The sequence below is a fragment of the Poromitra crassiceps genome (genome assembly GCF_964638095.1).
Source record: "Poromitra crassiceps genome assembly, chromosome: 5".
Taxonomy (NCBI): Eukaryota; Metazoa; Chordata; class Actinopteri; order Beryciformes; family Melamphaidae; genus Poromitra; species Poromitra crassiceps.
The window spans coordinates 61165629-61189881 of record NC_139642.1 but is presented as its reverse complement, the minus strand read 5'-3'; the positions used below and the strand labels follow the sequence as shown (position 1 = coordinate 61189881).

Sequence of the window (24253 nt, the reverse complement as noted above, 5' to 3'; positions counted from 1 at the left end):
ATATGTAAAACATGCCATATATATTTATTCATTTATTTATGTAACATTTTCTTTCAAACAAAACTGTAAGATTCATCCCACTGAAACAGGCTTGGACGATGCTCTCTCTCCTGAGACAATAGCCACAACAACCAGCCAGGCTCATTTGACCTCCACATCGAGCATTTGGGCATAATTAATTATAGCGTCATTTTATCCGCCTGTCCCATCGATAGAAATGTTCCTTTTGGGCCGACGCCGATATGTCTTTTTAAAGCCTTTATCTGCTGATCATCATCATGCAGGATAATCTGCTCTGATGGCTCAGTCTCAATAGACTGCAGGAGCTATTTTGTGTCCTGTGTTCAGGTGGTTGTCCTTTAATGCCAAGTGCAAGTGTGTGTGTGTGTGTGTGTGTGTGTGTGTGTGTGTGTGTGTGTGTGTGTGTGTGTGTGTGTGTGTGTGTGTGTCTATGCGTGTGTGTGTGTGTGTGTGTGTGTGTGTGTGTATGTGTGTGTGTGTGTGTGTGTGTGTGCGTGTGTGTGTGTGTGTGCATGTGTGTGTGTGTGTGTGTGTGTGTGTGTGTGCGTGTGTGTGTGTGTGTGTGTGTGTGTGTGTGTGTTGTGTAAAAAGCCGAGCCAGCTGGCTGCAGTTGTATTGTCAGCATCATTGTGTGTGTGTGAGGCAGCTAGGATGGAGGAAATCTTAGCCGTTGCGATAATACGAGCTAACTTGGGTTTCTGACAGAGAGAGAGAGAGAGAGAGGCCACCCTGTGACAGAGAGAGAGAGGCCACCCTGTGACAGAGAGAGAGAGGCCACCCTGTCACACAGACAGAGAGAGGCCACCCTGTGACAGAGAGAGAGAGGCCACCCTGTCACACAGACAGAGATAGAGGCCACCCTGTCACACAGACAGAGATAGAGGCCACCCTGTCACGCTGAATGACGACGCACTCGACTGACAGCTGGAAGGCAGCGCAGGCAGGCAGCCTACTTTACACGAGAAACGCTACGTGACAGAAGAGATCTATTTTCTCCCCCTGAATGAGATCGTGTTTCTACATGAGCTCCTGTGCTGTGCCGTGCCGTGCCGTGCTGTGCCGTGCCGTGCCGGAGTGAGTCGGGTATAAAAGGATGTCTGACGTCTCACGTGAGGCCAAGGACTCTCACTGCATCTGCTGCTGTACGGACAGACGGACACCCCACACCCAACTAAAGGGCACGGCATGCACGCACGCACGCACGCACGCACGCACGCACCGCGATACAGCCAGGAGAGACGTGCTAGCTACAGTATGACTGTTCCTTTGCCCTTGAGCAAGACACAGGGAGAGACAACGAGAGAGTGGCCGAGCTTCACTCAGGAGGACACCTGAAACCAACAGCGTGTACAGTATACTGTGCCTGGTCAGCAGAGGTTGTGCTAAACTTTCTCGTTTGTAAACTAAACGGTCATAATCTATTATGAGCTGTGTAAAAATGACAGGCAGCTTTCACATGATTCTGTCATTGTACAAAATACAAATGTGTAGAAGAGGGAAAATGTTGGGTTAACGACGAATAAAAAGTGATACTGTCCAAATTCATCTAGGTTAATAGGAGATGTTCTGGTCACCTCAGGCCTGGCATAGAGTGCATGTGTGTGTGTGTGTGTGTGTGTGTGTGTGTGTGTGTGTGTGTGTGTGCGTGCGTGTGTGTGTGTGTGTGTGAGTGTGTGAGCTGCCTGACAGTGTGCCCAGCCAAGTGTGACAGAGGCTGAGCTGCAGATGACAGCACACCCAGAGACCAAACCCTGTGACCCTGCTGGCCTCATGTAATGATAGTTAGTGTGTGTGTGTGTGTGTGTGTGTGTGTGTGTGTGTGTGTGTGTGTGTGTGTGTGTGTGTGAGTGTGAGTGTGTGTGAGTGTGAGTGTGAGTGTGCGTGTGCGTGTGCGTGTGTGTGTGTGTGTGTGTGCGTGCGTGTGCGTGTGCGTGTGTGTGTGAGTGGGGGCAGTGCAGAGTAAACACACTGTGCTGCTGTAAGACATCTGGTGGAGATGCAAGGATGCTGCTTGTCTGCAGAGTAACACATGATCTGCTTTATGAATCACATGACATTATCATGGTAGTGTGAGTGAGCAACACAGAGATTAGCGTAGCGTCAACATGCTAGCTAGCCCCAAGCTGCTGTGACAGACAGGCAGCTCAGCGCTGTTAGCCTGAAGAGTAACGGTACATGGCCCAAGGAGAATAAGATCTGGGCTCCTCCGATGACTGAGGATCAGTGTTGGGCAAGTTACTTTGAAAAGGTAATATACTACATATTACTAGTTACTTTCATTTGAAAGTAATGTTACTTTACAATATTACTGTCTGTGTAGAGTAACTCCTTACTTATTACACTACTTTTGCATTACTTTCACCAAAACAACAGCAGCAGCAGAATGACATCGCTGCCCCGGAACCATCCCGAAGAATAATGTCAACCGCCTTGAAGTCAGTGTAAACAATCCAAAATTCTAAATGTTATTCTTTTCCTTTGTTATTGTCATCTATAGTGGTTATTTGCATACAGACAGACAGTTTGATTAGGAAATGATTCTATCTTTATTTAAATATGTGCTTTAAATTTCTTTTTAAATAACTCAATTTGTAACTTGCGTTACTTGACAAAGTAACTGGTATAATATTACTGAAATCCTATAAGTAATAAGTTATATTACTGAGTTACTGCTAAAAGTAATAATACATGTAATATGTTACTTTTGTAATGAGTTACTGAGGATACAGTGTTTTTTTAACAATGCAACTATAAGGCGCTATTACGCTATAAGATGTTTAAATAGGCTTGTCCAGGAGTTCAACTGTCTGGAACTCTCATTTGTAAACAAAAAGTCTGATTTTTTTCGCATGTGTCTGTTGCATAATAATGTGGAGGATTAACTAACAAGGTGGAAAACTTTATAGGAAACACGAAACCTTGTTTGATTATTTTGGCCGGGTCATTCTTATAGCTAAAGATGAAGCAGGCATCCAGATACACATCGATCAGGCTGATATAGACAGGAGGTCTAGAGCAGTGGTTCTCAACATGGGGTCCAGTGACACCAAGGGTCCTAGAGCGACTTCCAAGGGTTTCTCAGCAAATTCATGAGGTGTTGTTGTTGAAGAAGTGAAGGAGAACGCACCAGAATGACTGTTCTGCTCAGAGTTTCACTGTTATCACTTTACCAACAAGAGTCAACAACAGACAAGACAAATAATATCGCAATAGAAAAATATTCTCAGTAGGGGTGGGAATCACCAGATGCCCACGATACGATACTGAAACGATACTTGAGTCACGATACGATAGTATTGCGATACTGCGATATTTTCGATATTGCGATATATCGATATATTGAATATTGCGATATTTCGATATATTGCGATTTCTTACATTTTCAACTGCAAATGATGTCCCCAAAGGAAAACTTTGTCAACATCTGGTTTATATAAGAACAATTTTTCAGTCTGTACATCTGACTTCAACCATTTTATTGCAGCAACATTGTCAAGTAGACAGACCAACAACTATAAAGTCATGTCATAGTTGCATGCACCTGACAAACTGAACTGTTTGTTACAGTCTACTTACAGTCCACCTTAACTGGATGTGTGTGTGGACTACTGTACTTATGTAGTTTTTGCAACTTCACTTCACTTACACAAAACATCTTGTGCAGCCCATTCAGTAACTGGGGAATTTGTAAATTACTGTTATGACAAAACTGTTACTGTTAAAACAAAATGAAAATATGCTACCGTTTGTTTACTGCTGGCCTTGGAACTAAAGTTTATAGTAGCCCGGTGGCCTGGCATGGCCTGCAAAAAAAAAAAAATTTTTTTTTTTTTTGCAATATCGATACTTGGCATCCAAATATCGATACGATATCGTCAGGCAAAATATCGCGATACTGTGGTGTATCGATTTTTCCCCCCACCCCTAGATGCTAGGTCTAAATACACTGCTCTTTAGACCTGGCATCCTGTGAGCAGTGTATTTAGACCTAGCATCCTGTGAGCAGTGTATTTAGACCTAGCATCATGTGAGCAGTGTATTTAGACCTAGCATCATGTGAGCAGTGTATTTAGACCTAGCATCCTGTGAGCAGTGTATTTAGACCTAGCATCATGTGAGCAGTGTATTTAGACCTAGCATCCTGTGAGCAGTGTATTTAGACCTAGCATCATGTGAGCAGTGTATTTAGACCTAGCATCATGTGAGCAGTGTATTTAGACCTAGCATCATGTGAGCAGTGTATTTAGACCTAGCATCCTGTGAGCAGTGTATTTAGACCTAGCATCCTGTGAGCAGTGTATTTAGACCTAGCATCCTGTGAGCAGTGTATTTAGACCTAGCATCCTGTGAGCAGTGTATTTAGACCTAGCATCATGTGAGCAGAGTATTTAGACCTAGCATCCTGTGAGCAGAGTATTTAGACCTAGCATCATGTGAGCAGTGTATTTAGACCTAGCATCCTGTGAGCAGTGTATTTAGACCTAGCATCCTGTGAGCAGAGTATTTAGACCTAGCATCATGTGAGCAGTATATTTAGATCTGGCATCCTGTGAGCAGTGTATTTAGACCTAGCATCCTGTGAGCAGTGTATTTAGACCTAGCATCATGTGAGCAGAGTATTTAGACCTAGCATCATGTGAGCAGTGTATTTAGACCTAGCATCATGTGAGCAGTGTATTTAGATCTGGCATCCTGTGAGCAGAGTATTTAGACCTAGCATCCTGTGAGCAGTGTATTTAGATCTGGCATCCTGTGAGCAGTGTATCAGTGTATTTAGACCTAGCATCCTGTGAGCAGTGTATTTAGACCTAGCATCCTGTGAGCAGTGTATTTAGACCTAGCATCCTGTGAGCAGTGTATTTAGACCTAGCATCCTGTGAGCAGTGTATTTAGACCTAGCATCATGTGAGCAGTGTATTTAGACCTAGCATCCTGTGAGCAGTGTATTTAGACCTAGCATCATGTGAGCAGTGTATTTAGACCTAGCATCCTGTGAGCAGTGTATTTAGACCTAGCATCATGTGAGCAGAGTATTTAGACCTAGCATCATGTGAGCAGTGTATTTAGACCTAGCATCATGTGAGCAGTGTATTTAGATCTGGCATCCTGTGAGCAGAGTATTTAGACCTAGCATCCTGTGAGCAGTGTATTTAGATCTGGCATCCTGTGAGCAGTGTATCAGTGTATTTAGACCTAGCATCCTGTGAGCAGTGTATTTAGACCTAGCATCCTGTGAGCAGTGTATTTAGACCTAGCATCCTGTGAGCAGTGTATTTAGACCTAGCATCCTGTGAGCAGTGTATTTAGACCTAGCATCATGTGAGCAGTGTATTTAGACCTAGCATCCTGTGAGCAGTGTATTTAGACCTAGCATCATGTGAGCAGTGTATTTAGACCTAGCATCCTGTGAGCAGTGTATTTAGACCTAGCATCCTGTGAGCAGTGTATTTAGACCTAGCATCATGTGAGCAGTGTATTTAGACCTAGCATCATGTGAGCAGTGTATTTAGACCTAGCATCATGTGAGCAGTGTATTTAGACCTAGCATCATGTGAGCAGTGTATTTATACCTAGCATCATGTGAGCAGTGTATTTAGACCTAGCATCCTGTGAGCAGTGTATTTAGACCTAGCATCATGTGAGCAGTGTATTTAGACCTAGCATCATGTGAGCAGTGTATTTATACCTAGCATCCTGTGAGCAGTGTATTTAGACCTAGCATCATGTGAGCAGTGTATTTAGACCTAACATCCTGTGAGCAGTGTATTTAGACCTAGCATCCTGTGAGCAGTGTATTTAGACCTAGCATCCTGTGAGCAGTGTATTTAGACCTAGCATCCTGTGAGCAGTGTATTTAGACCTAGCATCCTGTGAGCAGTGTATTTAGACCTAGCATCCTGTGAGCAGTGTATTTAGACCTAGCATCATGTGAGCAGTGTATTTAGACCTAGCATCATGTGAGCAGTGTATTTAGACCTAGCATCCTGTGAGCAGTGTATTTAGACCTAGCATCATGTGAGCAGTGTATTTAGACCTAGCATCCTGTGAGCAGTGTATTTAGACCTAGCATCCTGTGAGCAGTATATTTAGACCTAGCATCATGTGAGCAGTGTATTTAGACCTAGCATCCTATGAGCAGTGTATTTAGACCTAGCATCCTGTGAGCAGTGTATTTAGACCTAGCATCCTGTGAGCAGTGTATTTAGACCTAGCATCATGTGAGCAGTGTATTTAGACCTAGCATCCTGTGAGCAGTGTATTTAGACCTAGCATCCTGTGAGCAGTGTATTTAGATCTGGCATCCTGTGAGCAGTGTATTTAGACCTAGCATCATGTGAGCAGTGTATTTAGACCTAGCATCCTGTGAGCAGTGTATTTAGACCTAGCATCCTGTGAGCAGTGTATTTAGACCTAGCATCCTGTGAGCAGTGTATTTAGACCTAGCATCCTGTGAGCAGTGTATTTAGACCTAGCATCATGTGAGCAGTGTATTTAGACCTAGCATCATGTGAGCAGTGTATTTAGACCTAGCATCATGTGAGCAGTGTATTTAGACCTAGCATCCTGTGAGCAGTGTATTTAGACCTAGCATCCTGTGAGCAGTGTATTTAGACCTAGCATCCTGTGAGCAGTGTATTTAGACCTAGCATCCTGTGAGCAGTGTATTTAGACCTAGCATCATGTGAGCAGTGTATTTAGACCTAGCATCATGTGAGCAGTGTATTTAGACCTGGCATCCTGTGAGCAGTGTATTTAGACCTAGCATCATGTGAGCAGTGTATTTAGACCTAGCATCATGTGAGCAGTGTATTTATACCTAGCATCATGTGAGCAGTGTATTTAGACCTAGCATCATGTGAGCAGTGTATTTAGACCTAGCATCATGTGAGCAGTGTATTTAGACCTAGCATCCTGTGAGCAGTGTATTTAGACCTAGCATCATGTGAGCAGTGTATTTAGACCTAGCATCATGTGAGCAGTGTATTTAGACCTAGCATCCTGTGAGCAGTGTATTTAGACCTAGCATCCTGTGAGCAGTGTATTTAGACCTAGCATCATGTGAGCAGTGTATTTAGACCTAGCATCCTGTGATGCTAGGTCTAAATACACTGCTCACATGATGCTAGGTCTAAATACACTGCTCACAGGATGGGGTGGCTGTGTGGATGATGGACCATCACATGACTAAGCATCGCTTCCAGTCATGATTGGCTGAGGATTCATGGTCCTACATCCAGTCAGTTTCCAGGCTGTGAGCTAGTTATCGATTTCATTTCAATAGACAGAAGATGTGCTGTGCCCCCCAGACTGCGACAGACAGGGTGTGTGTGTGTGTGTGTCAGTGTTGGGGGTAACTCATTACAAAAGTAACACATTACATGTAATATATTACTTTTAGCAGTAACTCAGTAATATAACTTATTACTTATAGGATTTCAGTAATATTATACCAGTTACTTTGTCAAGTAACTCAAGTTACAAACTGAGTTACATTTGATTAAATCAAAGCACATATTTCAAAAAGATACAATCATTTCCTAATCAAACGGTGTGTTTTTATGCAAATAGCCACTACAGATGACAATAACAAAGGAAAAGAATAACATTTAGAATTTTGGATTGTTTACACTGACTTCAAGGCGGTTGAAATTATTTTTCGGGATGGTTCCGGGGCGGCAATGTCATTCTGCTGCTGCTGTTATTTTGGTGAAAGTAATGCAAAAGTAGTGTATTAAGTAATGAGTTACTCTACACAGACAGTAATATTGTAAAGTTAACGTATTACTTTCAAATTAAAGTAACTAGTAATATGTAGTATATTACATTTTGAAAGTAACTTGCCCAACACTGGTGTGTGTGTGTGTGTGTGTGTGTGTGTGTGTGTGTGTGGATGGCTTAATGTGACTTTCATTGAGGAATTCAAGAGGACCATCTGTTTCACAGCAGAGTGGCGATGGGGGGCATCATGATGTCATCGTTCTACTGCATCTCTCACTCACTCACACACACACAGAAAAACAAAGCCACCAACCATCCTGTCACAGAGAAGCAGCACACCTCAACCTCAAACCTGGCAGAATAACACTTTCATCGCATGAAGAATGTGCGAGCATGAGTGTATGAATGGAGCTGGCTGGCACAGCTCTTTAATATGGCTCCTATATCCTTATAAAGAGGGAGAGGAAAAACACTGCTGCACCACCCCAACCCCCCAGTCATTCACTGCTGCCTGCCTGCCTGCCTGACTCATCATCCCGTTTTCATGAATGAACGACGAGACATGAAAACACACCTCCAAATAACGGCAGGCTGACGGAAGAACACTGAAATCCACCGTCACGGCTGCCTGCTACATTACCTCGGGTAACCTGAATATGTCTATAGTATATATATTATTGATGCATCTGAATGTTTCTTATAATAGTATATATTATTATTGATGCATCATCTATCTACACCCACAAATATTACCTCGGGAAAAGGTGCCAGCATAGAGATGTGCCGGTGACACACCATATAGTAAGTGAGCCATCAGATCGAGTGACCTGCAGTGTTTTCAGGTCGGTTAGGTTTAGGCAGGAGGTTGGGGGATTAGGGTCGGAATACCAGGGGGCAGGTCACAGAATCTGATGGGTCACCAAATGCGGTCTCACTGAAATCTGGGACCGCCGAAATCGGTGCGACTGCAGAGAGGCTGCTGCTGCTATTGGCTGCTACACCACATCATTCTGTTGGCTGCTGTCATAGATGGTGAAATGCGGCAACACATTTGGGTGCTCACAGATTTGGGTGCATCGTAACACGGGTGTGTGTAAGGACACACTGCTCGCTGCATTGCCATGATTGACCCATATTTTCAAATGAAGCTCTCATCACTCGCCTCTTTCTCTCTCTGAAGAAAGAGAGAGAGAGGGGGGGGGGGGTTGTTATTGAGATTGCAGGCCTATTTACCTTCCTGTGCCTCCCTTTGAACACCACGGCAAAGGCTCCATGTCCCACCAGGTCTTTTCTGCTGTACTCAAAGTCCCCCACTGTCTCCATTGTGACGGCCAGGAAGGGGGGGGGGGGGGGGGTGATGCCGACCAGGGGGGTGATGCTGAAGGTCTGCGCTCCTCCTCTTCACTTGGACTTGAGAAGATAATCCTGCTGCAAATTGTCCACTTTTACAGCTCGTCCTGGTGACGTCTGCCTGGCATCGCTGTCCACCAACTCTGTCCTAATGATGCTTTACTGGAGACGCACACAGGGCATGGTGCCTTCAGTTGCCCTGCCAGCAGGTCGGAATGATTGTTATTATGTCCACTATGAAGCCGCGCAGACGTCTTTAGCCATGGCTATAGCCACAATCCTGAGCTCCACAGTCTCGGTTGTCATCCCAGCTGTCATCCTCTGATCCAGTTGGATAGCCAGCAAATTCAGCTGTGCATTTTACAGTGCGAGGAGGCTCACTCACGGAACTAGCGAACTCGTTTTCCTCACTGATCGACCTGCCCTGTTCAGGACAGTCTACATGATGCCAACACACTGGAGGCAGGCAGCAGGCATCAGCTATGTTAGCCTGACAACTGACATAACGTGAACAAGCTATCTGTTAGCCTGACAGTGACATAACGTGAACAGCGCTGCTGCTACATGCAGAACACTGCCCATTGTTGCTCTCTGCAAACATGCTAGCATGAACAAAGCTATACAAATGACCTCGTAAGACGTTAACGGTACTTGTCAGTTGAATAATTCAACTTGCCTCTGAAATACTCGAGTTGTAGCGAAGATAGCTACTGTACTGTTAAGATAGCTAGCCGACAAAAGCTAGTTGACGTTAGCTTCAGAAAAATCTGAAGGATGCATGCAGCAACAACACCAAACGATGTCAACACGGAGCTGGGCTCGTCTGTCTAGAGACGTTGTTGCGTCTTCTCTGTCCTCTTCTGGCGGAGATGTCCCGAGTCCACAGCACACGTCTCTCCTCTGTGAAAACACTGGGGACGATGCTTCTGATCTCTGTGGATATAATTTAATCCGTGTGACATTAAAAAAAAACACTTGGTTGTTTTCTTCGTCATCAACACTGACAAGGCAGCGACCGTCACAAGCTGTCACCGACTCCAATGAATGTCCTTCTATGTGAATAGCTACTGTACCCTTCAGAGGGACGCTGCTGTGGAGTCTTTAATGACAGTACATCTCTGTATCATCACATTACGTCAAACGTTACGTCAGACGGCTGGTCCTCTTCGCTCGCCGTTGCCTTGAACAATACTGAAATCTAGAGCCATGTTTCTCTTTTATATGGTGTCCATCCGCGGAGGCTTTACACTGTCTGTCACCTTCCGCGGCAGTACTTAGTCCGCTGTGAAATTCTCTTCGGAAGGAATGTGAAGCCATATAAAAACGTTCACGTTTAATTGCTCACTAGCCTACATTTATTTTTCCATAATCTATCTATCTATATATATATAATATAAAAGGGAGCATGTGGGCAATGTTTGTTCTGTTTGTTTGTTCCAATTTTTGTCCCACTGATGATGTCATAGGAGGCATTGTGACATCACTGATGATGTCATAAGAGCAAAGGAGCATCTTATGACATCACTGATGATGTCATAGGCACTGATGTAAACTTAAGGGGCACACACCCACCCACGCACATGTATGAACTTAAAAGGGCAATAACATTTTGTGAGCAACACACTTACACGCGCGTGTGCTAATAGAGCAGGCGAGGCCATACAGCAGCTGAGCTGCGGACGAGGCCGCGCAGCGGCTGAGCTGTGTAGCCTATGCGAGCTGCAGGGCCAGCTCGGCGAGCTACAGGGCAGGCGTGCCAGCCTAGGAATCAAGCGCGCAAGATGCCGCCTAGTATGAAAAACCAGTGCTTCCATAACAACACCACCTTGGCTGATTATAATTATAATAATAATTATTATTAGCTATTGTGAGGAAATGATGCAAAACAAAGTAGCTGCCAACATAGAAACAAATGATCAATATGATGAAATTATAGGCTACATGAACACACACACACACACACACACACACACACACACACACACACACACACAAAGAATATCCCAAAACAGACAAAGGCAGAGTATTTTCCACTAAGATGCTAAGGCTTTCATTCAACTCACTTTTTTTGTTCATCAGGGAAAACAAGTTTTCTTTTTCTTTTTCAGAACCTACATCAGCAAAAAATAGAACATGGTGTATGGGTTAGCATTGTACATCACAGCTGTTTACATTTGCTGCCCTCTGCTGGATAGAAAAGCTAATGGTTTGATGATGTTCAAGCCTAAACTGTGACAAATGTGTCTTACCATTTTATTTAAATATGAAATCACCTGTTGTTGTTGTTTAATCAGCAGTTATCATATAACAATAAACATGTCTAAATATGTATTCTATAGCTGAAATCGCCAGTTATTTAGCCAAAAATAAATGTATCACTTCATTTTTCAACAACTCTATCAACCTCCACAGATGTGTCAAGGTCATTTTGTGCTCTCATTTTTCACAAAAGTCATCTATTACTTATTTGTTCATATATCAATACAATAATTATATTACACTTGGAAATGATGCTGTGACATTTCCAGGTCCAGGGCTTTTGCTGAATGGGCTTTTGAATATGAAGTATTGTGTATGAAGTATTTATTAGTGTTGTACATGTGTTTCATTTGTGTGCGTGTGTATTTAGTTGTATGTGTCAGTATTTATGTGTGCCTGCCTGCGAGTATTCACTAGTATTTAGTCTGTATGTACGAGTGTTTCGTGTGTGTTGGGGGGGGTAGTAAAGTTTGAATTATTGCCTACACAGCCTCTCATACAGCAGAGCTCACAAACATTGTACATTGACAAAAACTGTAGACAAATGTCTTCCAAAATCAGCAAGTTAACTGTTGATAGTAAACACATTTTCAATTTAAAAAATCCATACCTTTTCCAGACAACCTTAATTTGTTTTGAAGATTTTGTCTGATATGACTTGAGCAGATAGACATCTTGCCCCTGCTAACTAGGTTAGTGGTTCTCAAACCTTTTCATGTCAAGGACCCCTAAACTAAAATATAATATAATAACAATTAGACAATGGGCCCCCATTTGATAAGATTGTTGCTTTTAGAACTTTTATTACAGAAAGTGTATGAAACCCATGGCGAAAATAGTCATACATTCTGTCATTGTGTTACTTATGGATGGAATTATAGTGAAAATGAACTATTCCCCTTTTTGCTGGGGACCTCATGGAACTCCCTCAAGAACCCCTGAACTAGATATAGTTGTATAGATGAAGATTGTTCTTCATGGTGACAAACATCAGAATGTGAGATGATTGGCAGCTTTCCTACACAATTTCCATTTTAAAATGTCATATTTGTCCAGGGAAGAGCATCGCTCTATTTGAACGTCTCACTACTATAATAAAGCGAGGGGCTCTGCGCGCCACTCACAATTGCCCAACTGCACATGCACTCCACGTGCACTACATGCACTCCACGTGCACTGCATGCACTCCACGTGCACTACATGCACTCCACATGCGCAGTTGAGAAGGCTCAGGTGAGCTGCGCCAGCACGCCAAGTGTGAGAAATCAGAGCGTGCTATTTATATTTATTCTTCACATCAACAAAAACTGTGCACTCAAAGTGAGTTTACAACATAAAAGCTATAATTATGTGCGTATTGGGCCTGAACCACAACAATTCCATACTTTGACAGACATTTTTTTCAAAATTCCCAACTATTCAAGAGCTGGAAATGATCTAATTCATTTTTAATACTTTTCCGAGACATAGGAACCCTGCAAATAGACAAAAAAGTCTTTCAAAATCAGCAGCTTGACTGTGTTGATAGTAAACTACACTGTGGATCCAGTCTTAGTTCTTCTTCTTGGCTTTAGCGGAGGCGCTAGCAGCCTTGCAGGGGGTAGTGGGCCTGTATGTGGAGGACAGCAGCATGGTGAGCAGCAGCAGCAGAGGCACCAGCAGGTAGGGGGCGTATATAGAGAGCAGCAGCCAGCGCTGCCTGGAGGTCTGGGGCCCGGGGTGGGGCTCTAGAGGGAAGGGAGAGAACAGGATGTGGGCTAGGATGGGCACCAGCGTGGTGGCCACGTGTGTGGAGTACACTATGGCAGGAGTCCTGATCCACTGGCATCCACCTGGAAGTGAGAGAAGCTCAAATGGTTACAGTCATATCTGGCTGACCGCAATGTGCTAGGAGGCCAACACATCGCCCCTGAGAGCCTGTTAACTCTGGAGTGCCTCAAGACTCCATCCTAGGCCCGCTACTGTTCTGCACATACATCAACGACCTCCCTGCTATCTGTGAGATTATAATGTAAGCGGACGATACGGTCCTCATTGCACAGAAAGACGCTGATGTAGTTGCGGCCAAATTATCAGTAGCAAAACAAAAAAGTACAAAACAAAAAAGTAGCAGAGTGGCTCAGTTCATCACACCTTGCGCTGAATACAGAGAAAACGCTATGTACTTCTCAAAACAACATCTATGTAGGTGGTTAAATTATCATTAAAAATATATATATTTTTAATGATTTTTTATTTTTCTATCTTGGAAAAAAACATTTATTGGCTACTGAAATATGGATCTCACATGACATGACTAGGTCTACAGATATGCATTTTTTTGAAGATCAGGCATTATCTGGTGATAAAACTGCACATTTTAGAGTGTTCCCTCTATGGCACGACTTTTTATTCTGTAACAAATATTTCACTCCCTTTTTTGGGAGCTGATATTGATCATAAAACTTATCAAAAAACAAAACATGTCTTTTCAACAATCAAATATACATCTTGACATACTCAAGTACGTGCATATTTCCCCCCCATAAAGTTATTTCAATTGTTTAAGCAATATTAATCTTGCCAATTGGTGGCACTGTGTCCTATGTGGCTTTGCCTCCTGAAAAGGATGCCACACCAGCTTCAGCACCACACTTTATTGGTCACACAGACATGCCTGGTTATAATATTGGGGCAGTGTGAGGTCGAAAAAAGTGGTTTGTTCCCCGACTTGCCTCAGCACAACACTATGCCATAGAGGGTTATGCAAACAAAATCCAACAGAGGTCAGAATTGAGCTATTTTACACGAGATTCAGACGGGCAGCACGCCAAAGTCCGTTCAAAAATCTGTTAGTTTAATCCGCCCTTATGTATCTCTCAATGCTTATAGGAAAAGACACATCTGATATCTCGATAGCCTACATAGCCTATGTGATGTTGTACTTATGTTTCATTACAGCCTATTACATACAGGTATGCAGTACACCTCCTCTGAATAGTCACTCTTCCCTAGCCACAGATATTGCAGGCGTGTGTGTAGGCTACTGTAGCCTACTAGGCTATGTTTTGTGTTGACTGACCTTTTAGGAAAGCATACGCTGCAATGGGAAAGAAGGGCGTCTGAAGCAAAGCCTCGCAGTAAATAAAGGACTTGAACCAGACTGGAGGATCCAGCACCATGGGGTCTCTGAACTCCGCTGCATACCAGTTCAGAACGTCTTTCAGCTGGGTGGAAAGGAAAGGGTTAAAGTGGGACGTTCACAATCACATAACATAAATAATGTGATATTGGAAACTTTCATTAGCCGTGACGTGACACACAACTTACCGCCTGGGGATACACATGCCCAGGTAGCAGTGCTTGTAAGTCAATAAATAGCGTGATGGGAATATGAGACGCAAAGTACAAGAAAAATATGATCTCTAATATTCGGAGAGCCATTATCTCTCTGACTTATCTCTGACTGATTCTGTCCAAAAGTCAGAATGGGACCATATGGAATTTCCAGCGGCTGTGTCGTAGAAACGCGTGTTGCCAGGTTGGATCCCATTGGCTTGCATTGTGAAACGGGGCGTTCCTGAACGCGCCATCTGACAGGAACACATGTCGTACTGATGCTGCCTTCAGGGCTCTACGTAAACTTCTGTTTCGTCAAGTGGTAAATGAACGACACAACTAGTCGCGCAGTGGTATGGGGGGCAGGGCCGTAACCAGGGTTCCGAAATAGGGGAGGTCCAGCAAGGGGAGGCGGATTCACGGCGCTGCCGAAAAAATTTTGAGTTTCCCCCCCCCCTTTTTTAGCCATATTTAGAGTAATATATCATTTTAAATCAACATTAGGATTATACTGTTGTGATGTCATTATTCAGTATATTCTCTTTCATGTCACCACCTGCTCAGCTCTCCTGTCAACATAATTGTAACTAACAAACACAAACTGTTTTAGCCAAATTCATATCAAAATGACACCTACAAACACAGGTACACAACCCAAGCCGTACACAACACACAAAGTCATCATCGATAATAAAAAAAACATACAGAGGGACATTTATTTATTCCTGATAGGAACGATTGAAAAATAAAATAAAATATATTATGTTGTTTTTAACTTTACACCACCTCTTTTTGTTACTTATTGGGTCATGAAACTGAAACCATGCATATAGCCACCTGCATACCTGACTTCGGGAGCTTGGCAATTGGCATCATGCATGATTACAATGAGATGCACCCACTTTAAACCTGAATAAAGTAATAAAACCACTAGTAAACCAGTAGGCGGCGCCTGGCCTGCTGTTCAGTGAGTGGCCTGGCCTGGCCTGGCCTGCAAAAAAAAAAAAAAAAAAAAAAAAAATTTTGCAGGCTGAAATATTAGGGGAGGTCCGGACCTCCCCGTTCTCATAGCTAGTTACGGCCATGATGGGGGGAAGGGGGATACACATCATCACACTTTTTTTGGATTGATTTTTATTAGAGTGTCATGCATTCTATAGTGCCCAGCCCTCATGAGCCTACAAGACACATAAAATACAACAACAAAACAATAAGAAATAAAAAATAGCACAAATCGCAAGTAAACAACACAACTCCAATTTCTCATAGTCATCCGAGTAAAAAAAAAAAAAAGTCTGCTTAAATAGAGGACATTTGATTAAAGAACACATCCCTTGCAGTGCAATAGAGCAACAAGTGAGTCTCATTTTCAATTTAATCTAAATTGCATAGTAAACAGAGTCTACCTTCTTCTAGGGGTAGCATTAAACCTACCAGTCTCTATTGCTAAGGGAAGGGTTCCAGAGCATAACTGGGCACACCAGAGATCTTTTTCATCTGTCCAAGTCAAACTTCACATAGGGCTCCACACCGTAACTGTCTTTTATGAGACGATAGGTTCTTAGTTTTGGTTTAACAGACCATTTATCCTTGTACAAAAACAAACATTATTCATAGTCTCTGGGGTATCACTAATAACCTGTTAAGAAAAATAAATGACAAGTTGTTCAAATCATTTGCCCAAGGATGACCATGGGCGATGTCGCAAACAAAAATCTTTTTAGTGAGTCTTTGGTCAGACATTCTTACACAAGTCTATTCCATAATCAAAGCATTTGACCTCTGTGACTGATGCCAACCTATATCTCCACTAATGGCCAGAACTGAGATGAGTTTATGAACTCCAACTAGAAAATAGCGGATGGCTCTTTGATGCACAGTGTTACAGCTTGTATGTTCACGGAAACCCCCAAACACCAGAAGCATAGTCCAACACAGGATACACATGAGTTAGCCTATATAGTTGTGTGTAAGTATGGAACCCCAAATTACCACAATATCATAAAGGTTTTAATTAGCAACTTACAATACATGGCATATAGATAAAGATTGAAACAAAAAAGTGAAACATAAAAAATATTCAAATTAATTAAAAATTAAATAGCATTTCATTATATTATATTATTGAGGTTTCCATAGACCATTTCACAGCAACCGTTTTGAGGTGGTAAAGCAGGAAGTAAAGCGGGTTTAACAATACCATTAATGATGGTTCCATTCCATTTAGGTGCTCCAGTGCCAGCTAGGGCCCTCATTAATGTTATTGGTTACACCTGCTTTACCATGTCAATAACAAACAATAAAGAGCAAAAGTTTTAGCAACAGCTACTGACATGGCTTCCTGTAAGTCCCTTAATACCTGCAATATGGGTATCAGAGAAAACCTTCCCAATCGAGCACTTTGCTGGGTCATTTATATGCACCCAACTTGAAATTGTGATATTTCCAACAGTACTTGGAGGCAACATGTAGATAGTGGAGACAGTAATTTGCACATCACAGTCAGGCAGCACGGCCCATGGCAGACACATTCATTGTGTATTTCCCATAGATTGATGTATTTCCCCTCTGTTTCAGCTCCTCTCAGGATTGTTGTCCTTGTATTTTCTAATATTTTATGGCATTTTGCCATAGATGTTCATATCCATGATTTAAAATATCATATTGAGGACCTAGCTGGTAAATGAATAATGCACCATATGGTTTCAGGCTAACTAACATGCCCAAATAGAAATCACAAGTATTTCCTATCATCTTAAACTCTTGAATCTAACGATGTAATTTTCTGGCTGCAATAAATGGCAGACTGACTTTGTATTGTAGGCTCATGAAATGTTTGTGTGAGGTTGTACACACAAATGAGCTTCATAACATACAGTTGTAACACAAATGAGCTTCATAACATACAGTTGTAACACAAATGAGCTTCATAACATACAGTTGTAACACAAATGACCTTCATAACATACAGTTGTAACACAAATGAGCTTCATAACATACAGTTGTAACACAAATGACCTTCATAACATACAGTTGTAACACAAATGACCTTCATAACATACAGTTGTAACACAAATGAGCTTCATAACATACAGTTGTAACACAAATGACCTTCATAACATACAGTTGTAACACAAATGATAACATACAGTTGAAACATAACATTTTGAAATGGACCCAGGAGTGCCACATTGGCCATTGTGGCATTACCAGCGATGTCACTGGAACACATTTCTACAGAAGAGGGTTAAGGCCACACGTGAAAAATGTATTTGAGTTTAAATCAAAATTCTGAGATGTATGTCAAAATTCTGAGTTGCAACTCAGAATTCGATCTGACTTTAAAAATTAAATTCTCACATAAAAGTCAGAATTCTACAAATGATAAATGGTAGGCTATAAGACCATCAGAGCAGCAACTTGTGTAAATTCTGTTTGAAGGTGGATTTTCACTTTAACAAGTAGCCTAATAGGCAATGATTGCAGTTTGTTGATTTAAAACAGTGGTGCCCTACTCAGGAGCCACATTGACAAAAAAATACTTTTGGCAAGAGCCACAATCCCAAAACACCCATTTCCTCTCTGAAAGCAGTTTGGTTCAGTTTGAGTCTCCTCAGCTCTTCAGCTCTCCACCTTTCAGAAAGTCGGTAGCCTACTAGACCTGCTTTATTTTGTGATGTTGTTGCAAATTGGACCTTTTGAATTGTGGAATGATGTCACAAAGCAGAGAGATGCATTTTCCTGAACCCATGGACACAAAGAAAAACTAAAATTTTCAGTCCGCTTTTCCTCTTCAGCCATTTTAGGTTCATTCTAAGGTAGTTTTCCCAATGTGATGGTGTTTGCACTTGTCTCACGCACCTGCAAACAGAGCGCAACACCTGATATTAATTCTGCTGACAGTTTTGTCGTTGTTTTCATTTATTTATCTATTTATGTATCTATTTATTTATTTATTTTTAAGTAGGACTTAAAAGAGCCACAACCACCCATAAAGGAGCCACATTTGGATGATGATGTGGCTCTAGAGCCTCGGGTTGAGTATCACTAATTTAAAAGGTTCAAAGGTTTTGACCACCTCTTGAAAAAGAGGTCTGATATTTTTAGACTGCATTTATAGCTTAATCTTCGGTGATAGTGGATGTTGTTAGGCAGATGTGGTTTCTGTCTCTCCTTTCACTAAAACCACCGGGCCTTCCACGTCCACATAATCCTGTAAAGAGGGAAACAGAATACCTTTATTTAAATAATTAACATTAAACATTTTTTTGAAATACACACGTCTGTTTTGCTCCTCTCTATATCTATGCTATGTGATGCCACGAGTTCATGAAAGTGTTTACATTTGCAGCCTGGTCGCTAGAATAAAATGTCAGCAATGTACGTGTCTGCAATCCACGGATATGTAGAATATCACGTTTCTAGATATGTGTGCAGTATATTATTAACATTATACACGTCATAGAGTCTGCTATTGAAATAGTGCGGAGGCCAGTAAGGGTGTTGCGGTTGAGGTGGTTGGAGGGCGTAAAAAGTTGCCTTTTGGACGGCCGTCTTCGATTTCCAGGTTCAAGTGGGCAAGCCCACCCCCTTCCCTCTGAGGATGCGGAAGTGAATTAAAAAAAAAGCTGTAGTTCCTCGAATGGCCACTAGGCGTCGGGGGCAGTAGGCATTCCCCCCCATGTTAAAATGCCCGACTTTGTAACATGATTAAACATCTTTCCAGTTAGGTGCGAAACACGGTTTTGGTCTATATAGCTCATTTCACCTTTTCATAACAACTGTAGGGGGGGCACATTTTTATATAACTCGCCCGTTTGGAGTAAAATAAAATTTAGATGATAGAAAAGGGGGTGATTGACAGATCGCCTGTCCAGTGATCACACAGCTTGCCGATCACGGACCAATAGCAGGCGGAGCTGCGGCTCTGGGAAACTCCCATCTCACGTGAGGTGCGGAAGGACTCAACCCATTCCCTCCCACTCTGCTGACCAAAAATCAAGATGGTGACACCCACCGTTTGAACTCCACCAAGAAAACAAAATTTAATGGGATACGTCCATATTATTTATTTCTATCAGAATCAGAATCAGAATCACTTTCATTGCCACAGTATGCAAGTTAAGTTACTTGCATACTGCATACTATGGTCCAAAGTCTACATTTGAACCATAAATCACATTGAATGTTTTTGTTATTTAAGCCTAACCCAAAGCATAACGCTAACCTTAACCAAAGCAGCGAGGTTTTCAAATTCACCTGCGTTTTGTTTCAAATTGACATTGAGATTGTACATATGAATGGATTGCATCATACACATTGTATTGTGGCGGGTGGGGTGTGGAGGGGCAGACGTCTGCTCACCGCGTCGTTCTCGATGATGTTCTCCAGGATGCGCACGATGTCGGTGAAGGCAGGCCTCAGTGTGTACGGCTCCTGCCAGCAGTCTCGCATGATGTGAAGTCTGTTTGAACACGCAACATGTTAGGAACCAATTGGCGATCTAATATAACACGCTGCCTCAAGGCACAACGAGACAAGAGACGATTTGAATTATTATTATTAATATTATAAAAAAAAAAATTGGGGGGGGGGGGGGTATTTTGCCTTTATTTGATAGGACAGTAGAGAGACAGGAAAGGTGCGGAGAGAGAGAGAGGGGATGACATGTGGCAAAGGACCACGGATCGGATTCGAACCCGGGTCGGCCGCGCCAACGACTAAGCCTTCCTTAGTGGTACGCGCTCTACCAGGTGAGCCACCCGACAACAGGGTTTTTAAATACAAACTAAACAAAGTCTGTAAAACCGGAATATTGTTTTCTTTATCTCTAAACAAATGTCATTAGTATGAGTTTGAATTAAGAATGTCAGTGTCGTGCGTCCTGGTGGCTCAGCTGGTAGCACACGTACCACAGAGGCTCGGCCCTTCGCACGGCCGACACCGGTTCGAATCCGACCCGAGGTCCTTTGCCGCGTCATGTCATCCTCTCTCTCTCTCTCTCTCTCTCCCCACCTTTCCTGTCTGCCTACTGTCCTGTCTAATAAAGGCACAATGCCCCAAAAATAATCTAACAAAATAAAAAGAATGTCAGTGTCATTTGACGGGACAAATGCTGTTTCCATTCTGCCATCAATACAACACTCAACTCTACAAGCCGGTAATCCATATTCAATAATTCACCCCTTCATGAAAATTCCCCTTAATTATGGGGGTTATTAACAGAGGAGCTCCCATTGAAACCTCCTTAAACACCTTCTTAATCTGGACTCAATTGAATGAAAAGACAGAAACAGACCGAAAGCTTTGCATTCATTTCCAGTTATAACCTGTAAACCTGTACTAAAGGCATGAAAGGGGCGGCTTTAGCTCAGGAGGTAGAGCGGGTCGGCCAATGACGCCAGGGTTGGCGGTTCGATCCCCGCTCCCTCCCAGCTGCTGTCGTTGTGTCCTTGGGCAAGACACCTAACCCTCCTTGCTCCCGATGGTGTGTAGGCACCCTGCGTGGCAGCCTGCCACCATCGGTGTATGAATGGGTGAATGTAGACTACCTACTGATTGTAAAGCGCTTTGGATAAAAGCGCTATATAAATGCAGGCCATTTACCATTTACCATGAAAAAAAAACTTAATTACTAGTGTCTCTGTAAACCAACCCAGTCTTTGGCTTACTAGCCCTACTAAACTTACCTTTTTAAAGCTATGCTATTTTTAATGGGTAAATTAATGTTTATGTAATGAGAAATTAAGGACATTACAGGGATACAATGAATGTGTTTGGTTTCATAGTGGAACCCTTGTCATTTTGGGGGATGTCTTGGACATGAAAATAGTCCAATTGTAAGATATTGAATATTGGAACAAACTATTTGTCTATTGGGAGATTCAATACAAAAATATCAACCTTCAAAACCCATAACCTTTTGCTGCAGATATTCTGGGTTTTTCTAATGGATTATACAGGATAGGCAAAAAATAAGCCTTGGCTTCAGCGTATTCCTTTTTTCGGTAATTGATTGTATACATTGTATTTCTGTGAAATGGTTTGATATGTACATGTATGATGATGTTCTCTTGCTGTATATTTCCCACAAATTGTTACATTTTGTTTGTGGTTCATTATAACCTATGACCGAAAATAAACCATTAATTAATTCATTCATTCATTCATTCATTCATTCATTCATTCATTCATTCATTTATATCACATTTGCAGATGTGGTCTTATTAAGTAGAATATAGAAAAAGTGAAGAAAAGTCCCCACGCACATCAGCCAATGAAAATGATCAGGTGCTGGTCGGTTGCAGGAACATCATGAAGCAAGATGAAAATGAACCACATGACTGTGAGGTGAAGTCATTCCAGTGTGGTTATTTTTTGATCTAGAATATAGAAATCCCCATAGAGAATATCCCAAAGAAAAAAGAAGAAGACAGAAAGAAACGTATGAAGTTCTGGCCGGTCACTCACATCTCTGGTCTGCAGCCGTCCGGGTTGGTGTTCTTGTGACCAACACAGATGTGGTACACCACTTCTGATGTCTCCAGGTTGGGGTATGGTAAGGTACCTGCCAGCAAGGGCAACATTTTTCATTCAGTATCCACAAAACAAAGGTTTCAGTCTGTAAAAGGGTGATCACCTTGCCATGAGTTAAGTTAAGTTAAGTTAAGTTAAGTTAAGTTAAGTTAAGTTAAGTTAAGTTCTCCACTATCCTTTAAAAAGGACCACGATACATTTTAATTTTGTGCTTTATTGTCTAGCAATTGCATTAGGCATCACTTTTTTCTAAATTGGGAGAACTCTTTGCACTTTGAAAACAGAACTATTCCTAAAGACTTTTACCTATATTTTTAAAATTTGCACACAAAAAAGAATAAGAGAATTGTCTTGTAAATGAACATTCTTGCAGACTCAAATGAATAGTATGAATTTACTACGCAGAAAACTTTACAATTAAATGAATAAATACAATGTGGAAAGAAAACCAAAGGTCATGCCATGTTTTGACAGTTTGACACAGCTGTGGTCAGGGAGAAAGCTCTGTCATTGTTATCTGACCCTATGGATGATATCAGCCAGACATCTCAGTCTAACCGAACACATCATCAGCCAGTTTGTGTCACACATGAGTGTGTACTGTACACTCATATTACCCCAACCACCAACTCACCAAATGTCTGCATCTCCCACAGCAAGATGCCAAACGCCCACACGTCTCCCTTGAAGCTGTAGTAGTTGTTCTTGAAGTACTCCGGGGGGTACCAGCGCAGGGGCACCCGCTGCTATGCAGGTACACAGAGAGCATGGCAAATCTGATTTTACACTCCACAAATATGATGTGTTTTTCAGATCTCACGTGAATGTTTCTGGTATGGCTACAGTTTGAATGTGTCTGGTATGGCTACAGTTTGAATGTGTCTGGTATGGCTACAGTTTGGATGTGTCTGGTATGGCTACAGTTTGGATGTGTCTGGTATGGCTACAGTTTGGATGTGTCTGGTATGGAATGTGTCTGGTATGGCTACAGTTTGGATGTGTCTGGTATGGCTACAGTTTGAATGTGTCTGGTATGGCTACAGTTTGGATGTGTCTGGTATGGCTACAGTTTGGATGTGTCTGGTATGGCTACAGTTTGAATGTGTCTGGTATGGCTACAGTTTGAATGTGTCTGGTATGGCTACAGTTTGGATGTGTCTGGTATGGCTACAGTTTGAATGTGTCTGGTATGGCTACAGTTTGGATGTGTCTGGTATGGCTACAGTTTGAATGTGTCTGGTATGGCTACAGTTTGAATGTGTCTGGTATGGCTACAGTTTGAATGTGTCTGGTATGGCTACAGTTTGAATGTGTCTGGTATTACTACAGTTTGGATGTGTCTGGTATGGCTACAGTTTGAATGTGTCTGGTATTACTACAGTTTGGATGTGTCTGGTATGGCTACAGTTTGGATGTGTCTGGTATGGCTACAGTTTGAATGTGTCTGGTATGGCTACAGTTTGAATGTGTCTGGTATGGCTACAGTTTGGGGCATCCCTGCTTACATAAGCAGAAAGCAACAATTAACTTGGAATTAGTCTGAACGCCAGACCCATGAGAGTTCTTACGCTGATACACTACGTTACTGCATGCTGCAGAGCTCTCTCTGGGTCTGGGACACTTTCCCTCAGAGGGCTGGTTATGGGAGGGAACCGTTCACTTGGCCAGTCATATGCCAGTGATGGCTTCAGTCAGTATAAGTAATGACTTCGTGATCAGATGACACAGGAGGCGCAGCCCATTTTTCGAACCGCTCTCTCATCGGTGCTACGACCTGTCACTCATTCAATTTCAACCCCGCCTTCAAAACCAGCAGTGTCTGTTAACTGGCACAGACTCACTCACTTATGTAGTATGCGGAGCGCAGCGATTCAACATAATATTTGAGTCTGGGGAGAGACTAACTTGGAATTAACTACAAATAAGCACCTTGTGGTTGTATGCCTCCGCCATCAGGCGTATTGGATTTTGAGTGATCGGGGGAAGGAAATCCGAGGGGCAGGTGACGTCACAGGGGTCGTTTCTGACCTTTGAACCCGGGAGATTCCTA

The 24253-nt window shown here is 42.4% G+C and overlaps 3 protein-coding genes across 3 annotated transcripts in view; all 3 read right to left on the bottom strand.

Annotated features, from left to right (window-relative positions):
• ulk2 (unc-51 like autophagy activating kinase 2) overlaps positions 1-9067 on the bottom strand; it is a 70154-nt gene extending 61087 nt beyond the window's left edge. Inside the window, exon 1 of the mRNA XM_083637938.1 lies at positions 8974-9067. Within this exon, the coding sequence (XP_083494064.1) occupies positions 8974-9063 (90 nt within the window). The 5' untranslated portion in view covers positions 9064-9067. The remainder of the gene's footprint in view (positions 1-8973) is intronic.
• Positions 9068-12218: 3151 nt separating this feature from the next.
• On the bottom strand, positions 12219-14795 carry tmem97 (transmembrane protein 97). Its single transcript, XM_083637598.1, has 3 exons — positions 14659-14795; positions 14411-14555; positions 12219-13181 (listed from the first exon to the last, which is right to left on the bottom strand). Exons 1-3 carry the CDS (start codon positions 14770-14772, stop codon positions 12901-12903), a joined length of 540 nt encoding a protein of 179 aa, XP_083493724.1. The 5' UTR covers positions 14773-14795; the 3' UTR covers positions 12219-12900.
• Positions 14796-18764: 3969 nt separating this feature from the next.
• LOC310776215 (tyrosine-protein kinase CSK) lies at positions 18765-22864 on the bottom strand. The gene is made up of 4 exons (XM_083636401.1): positions 22838-22864; positions 22138-22234; positions 20032-20131; positions 18765-18880 (listed from the first exon to the last, which is right to left on the bottom strand). Exons 1-4 carry the CDS (start codon positions 22848-22850, stop codon positions 18815-18817), a joined length of 276 nt encoding a protein of 91 aa, XP_083492527.1. The 5' UTR covers positions 22851-22864; the 3' UTR covers positions 18765-18814.
• Positions 22865-24253: the final 1389 nt, after the last annotated feature.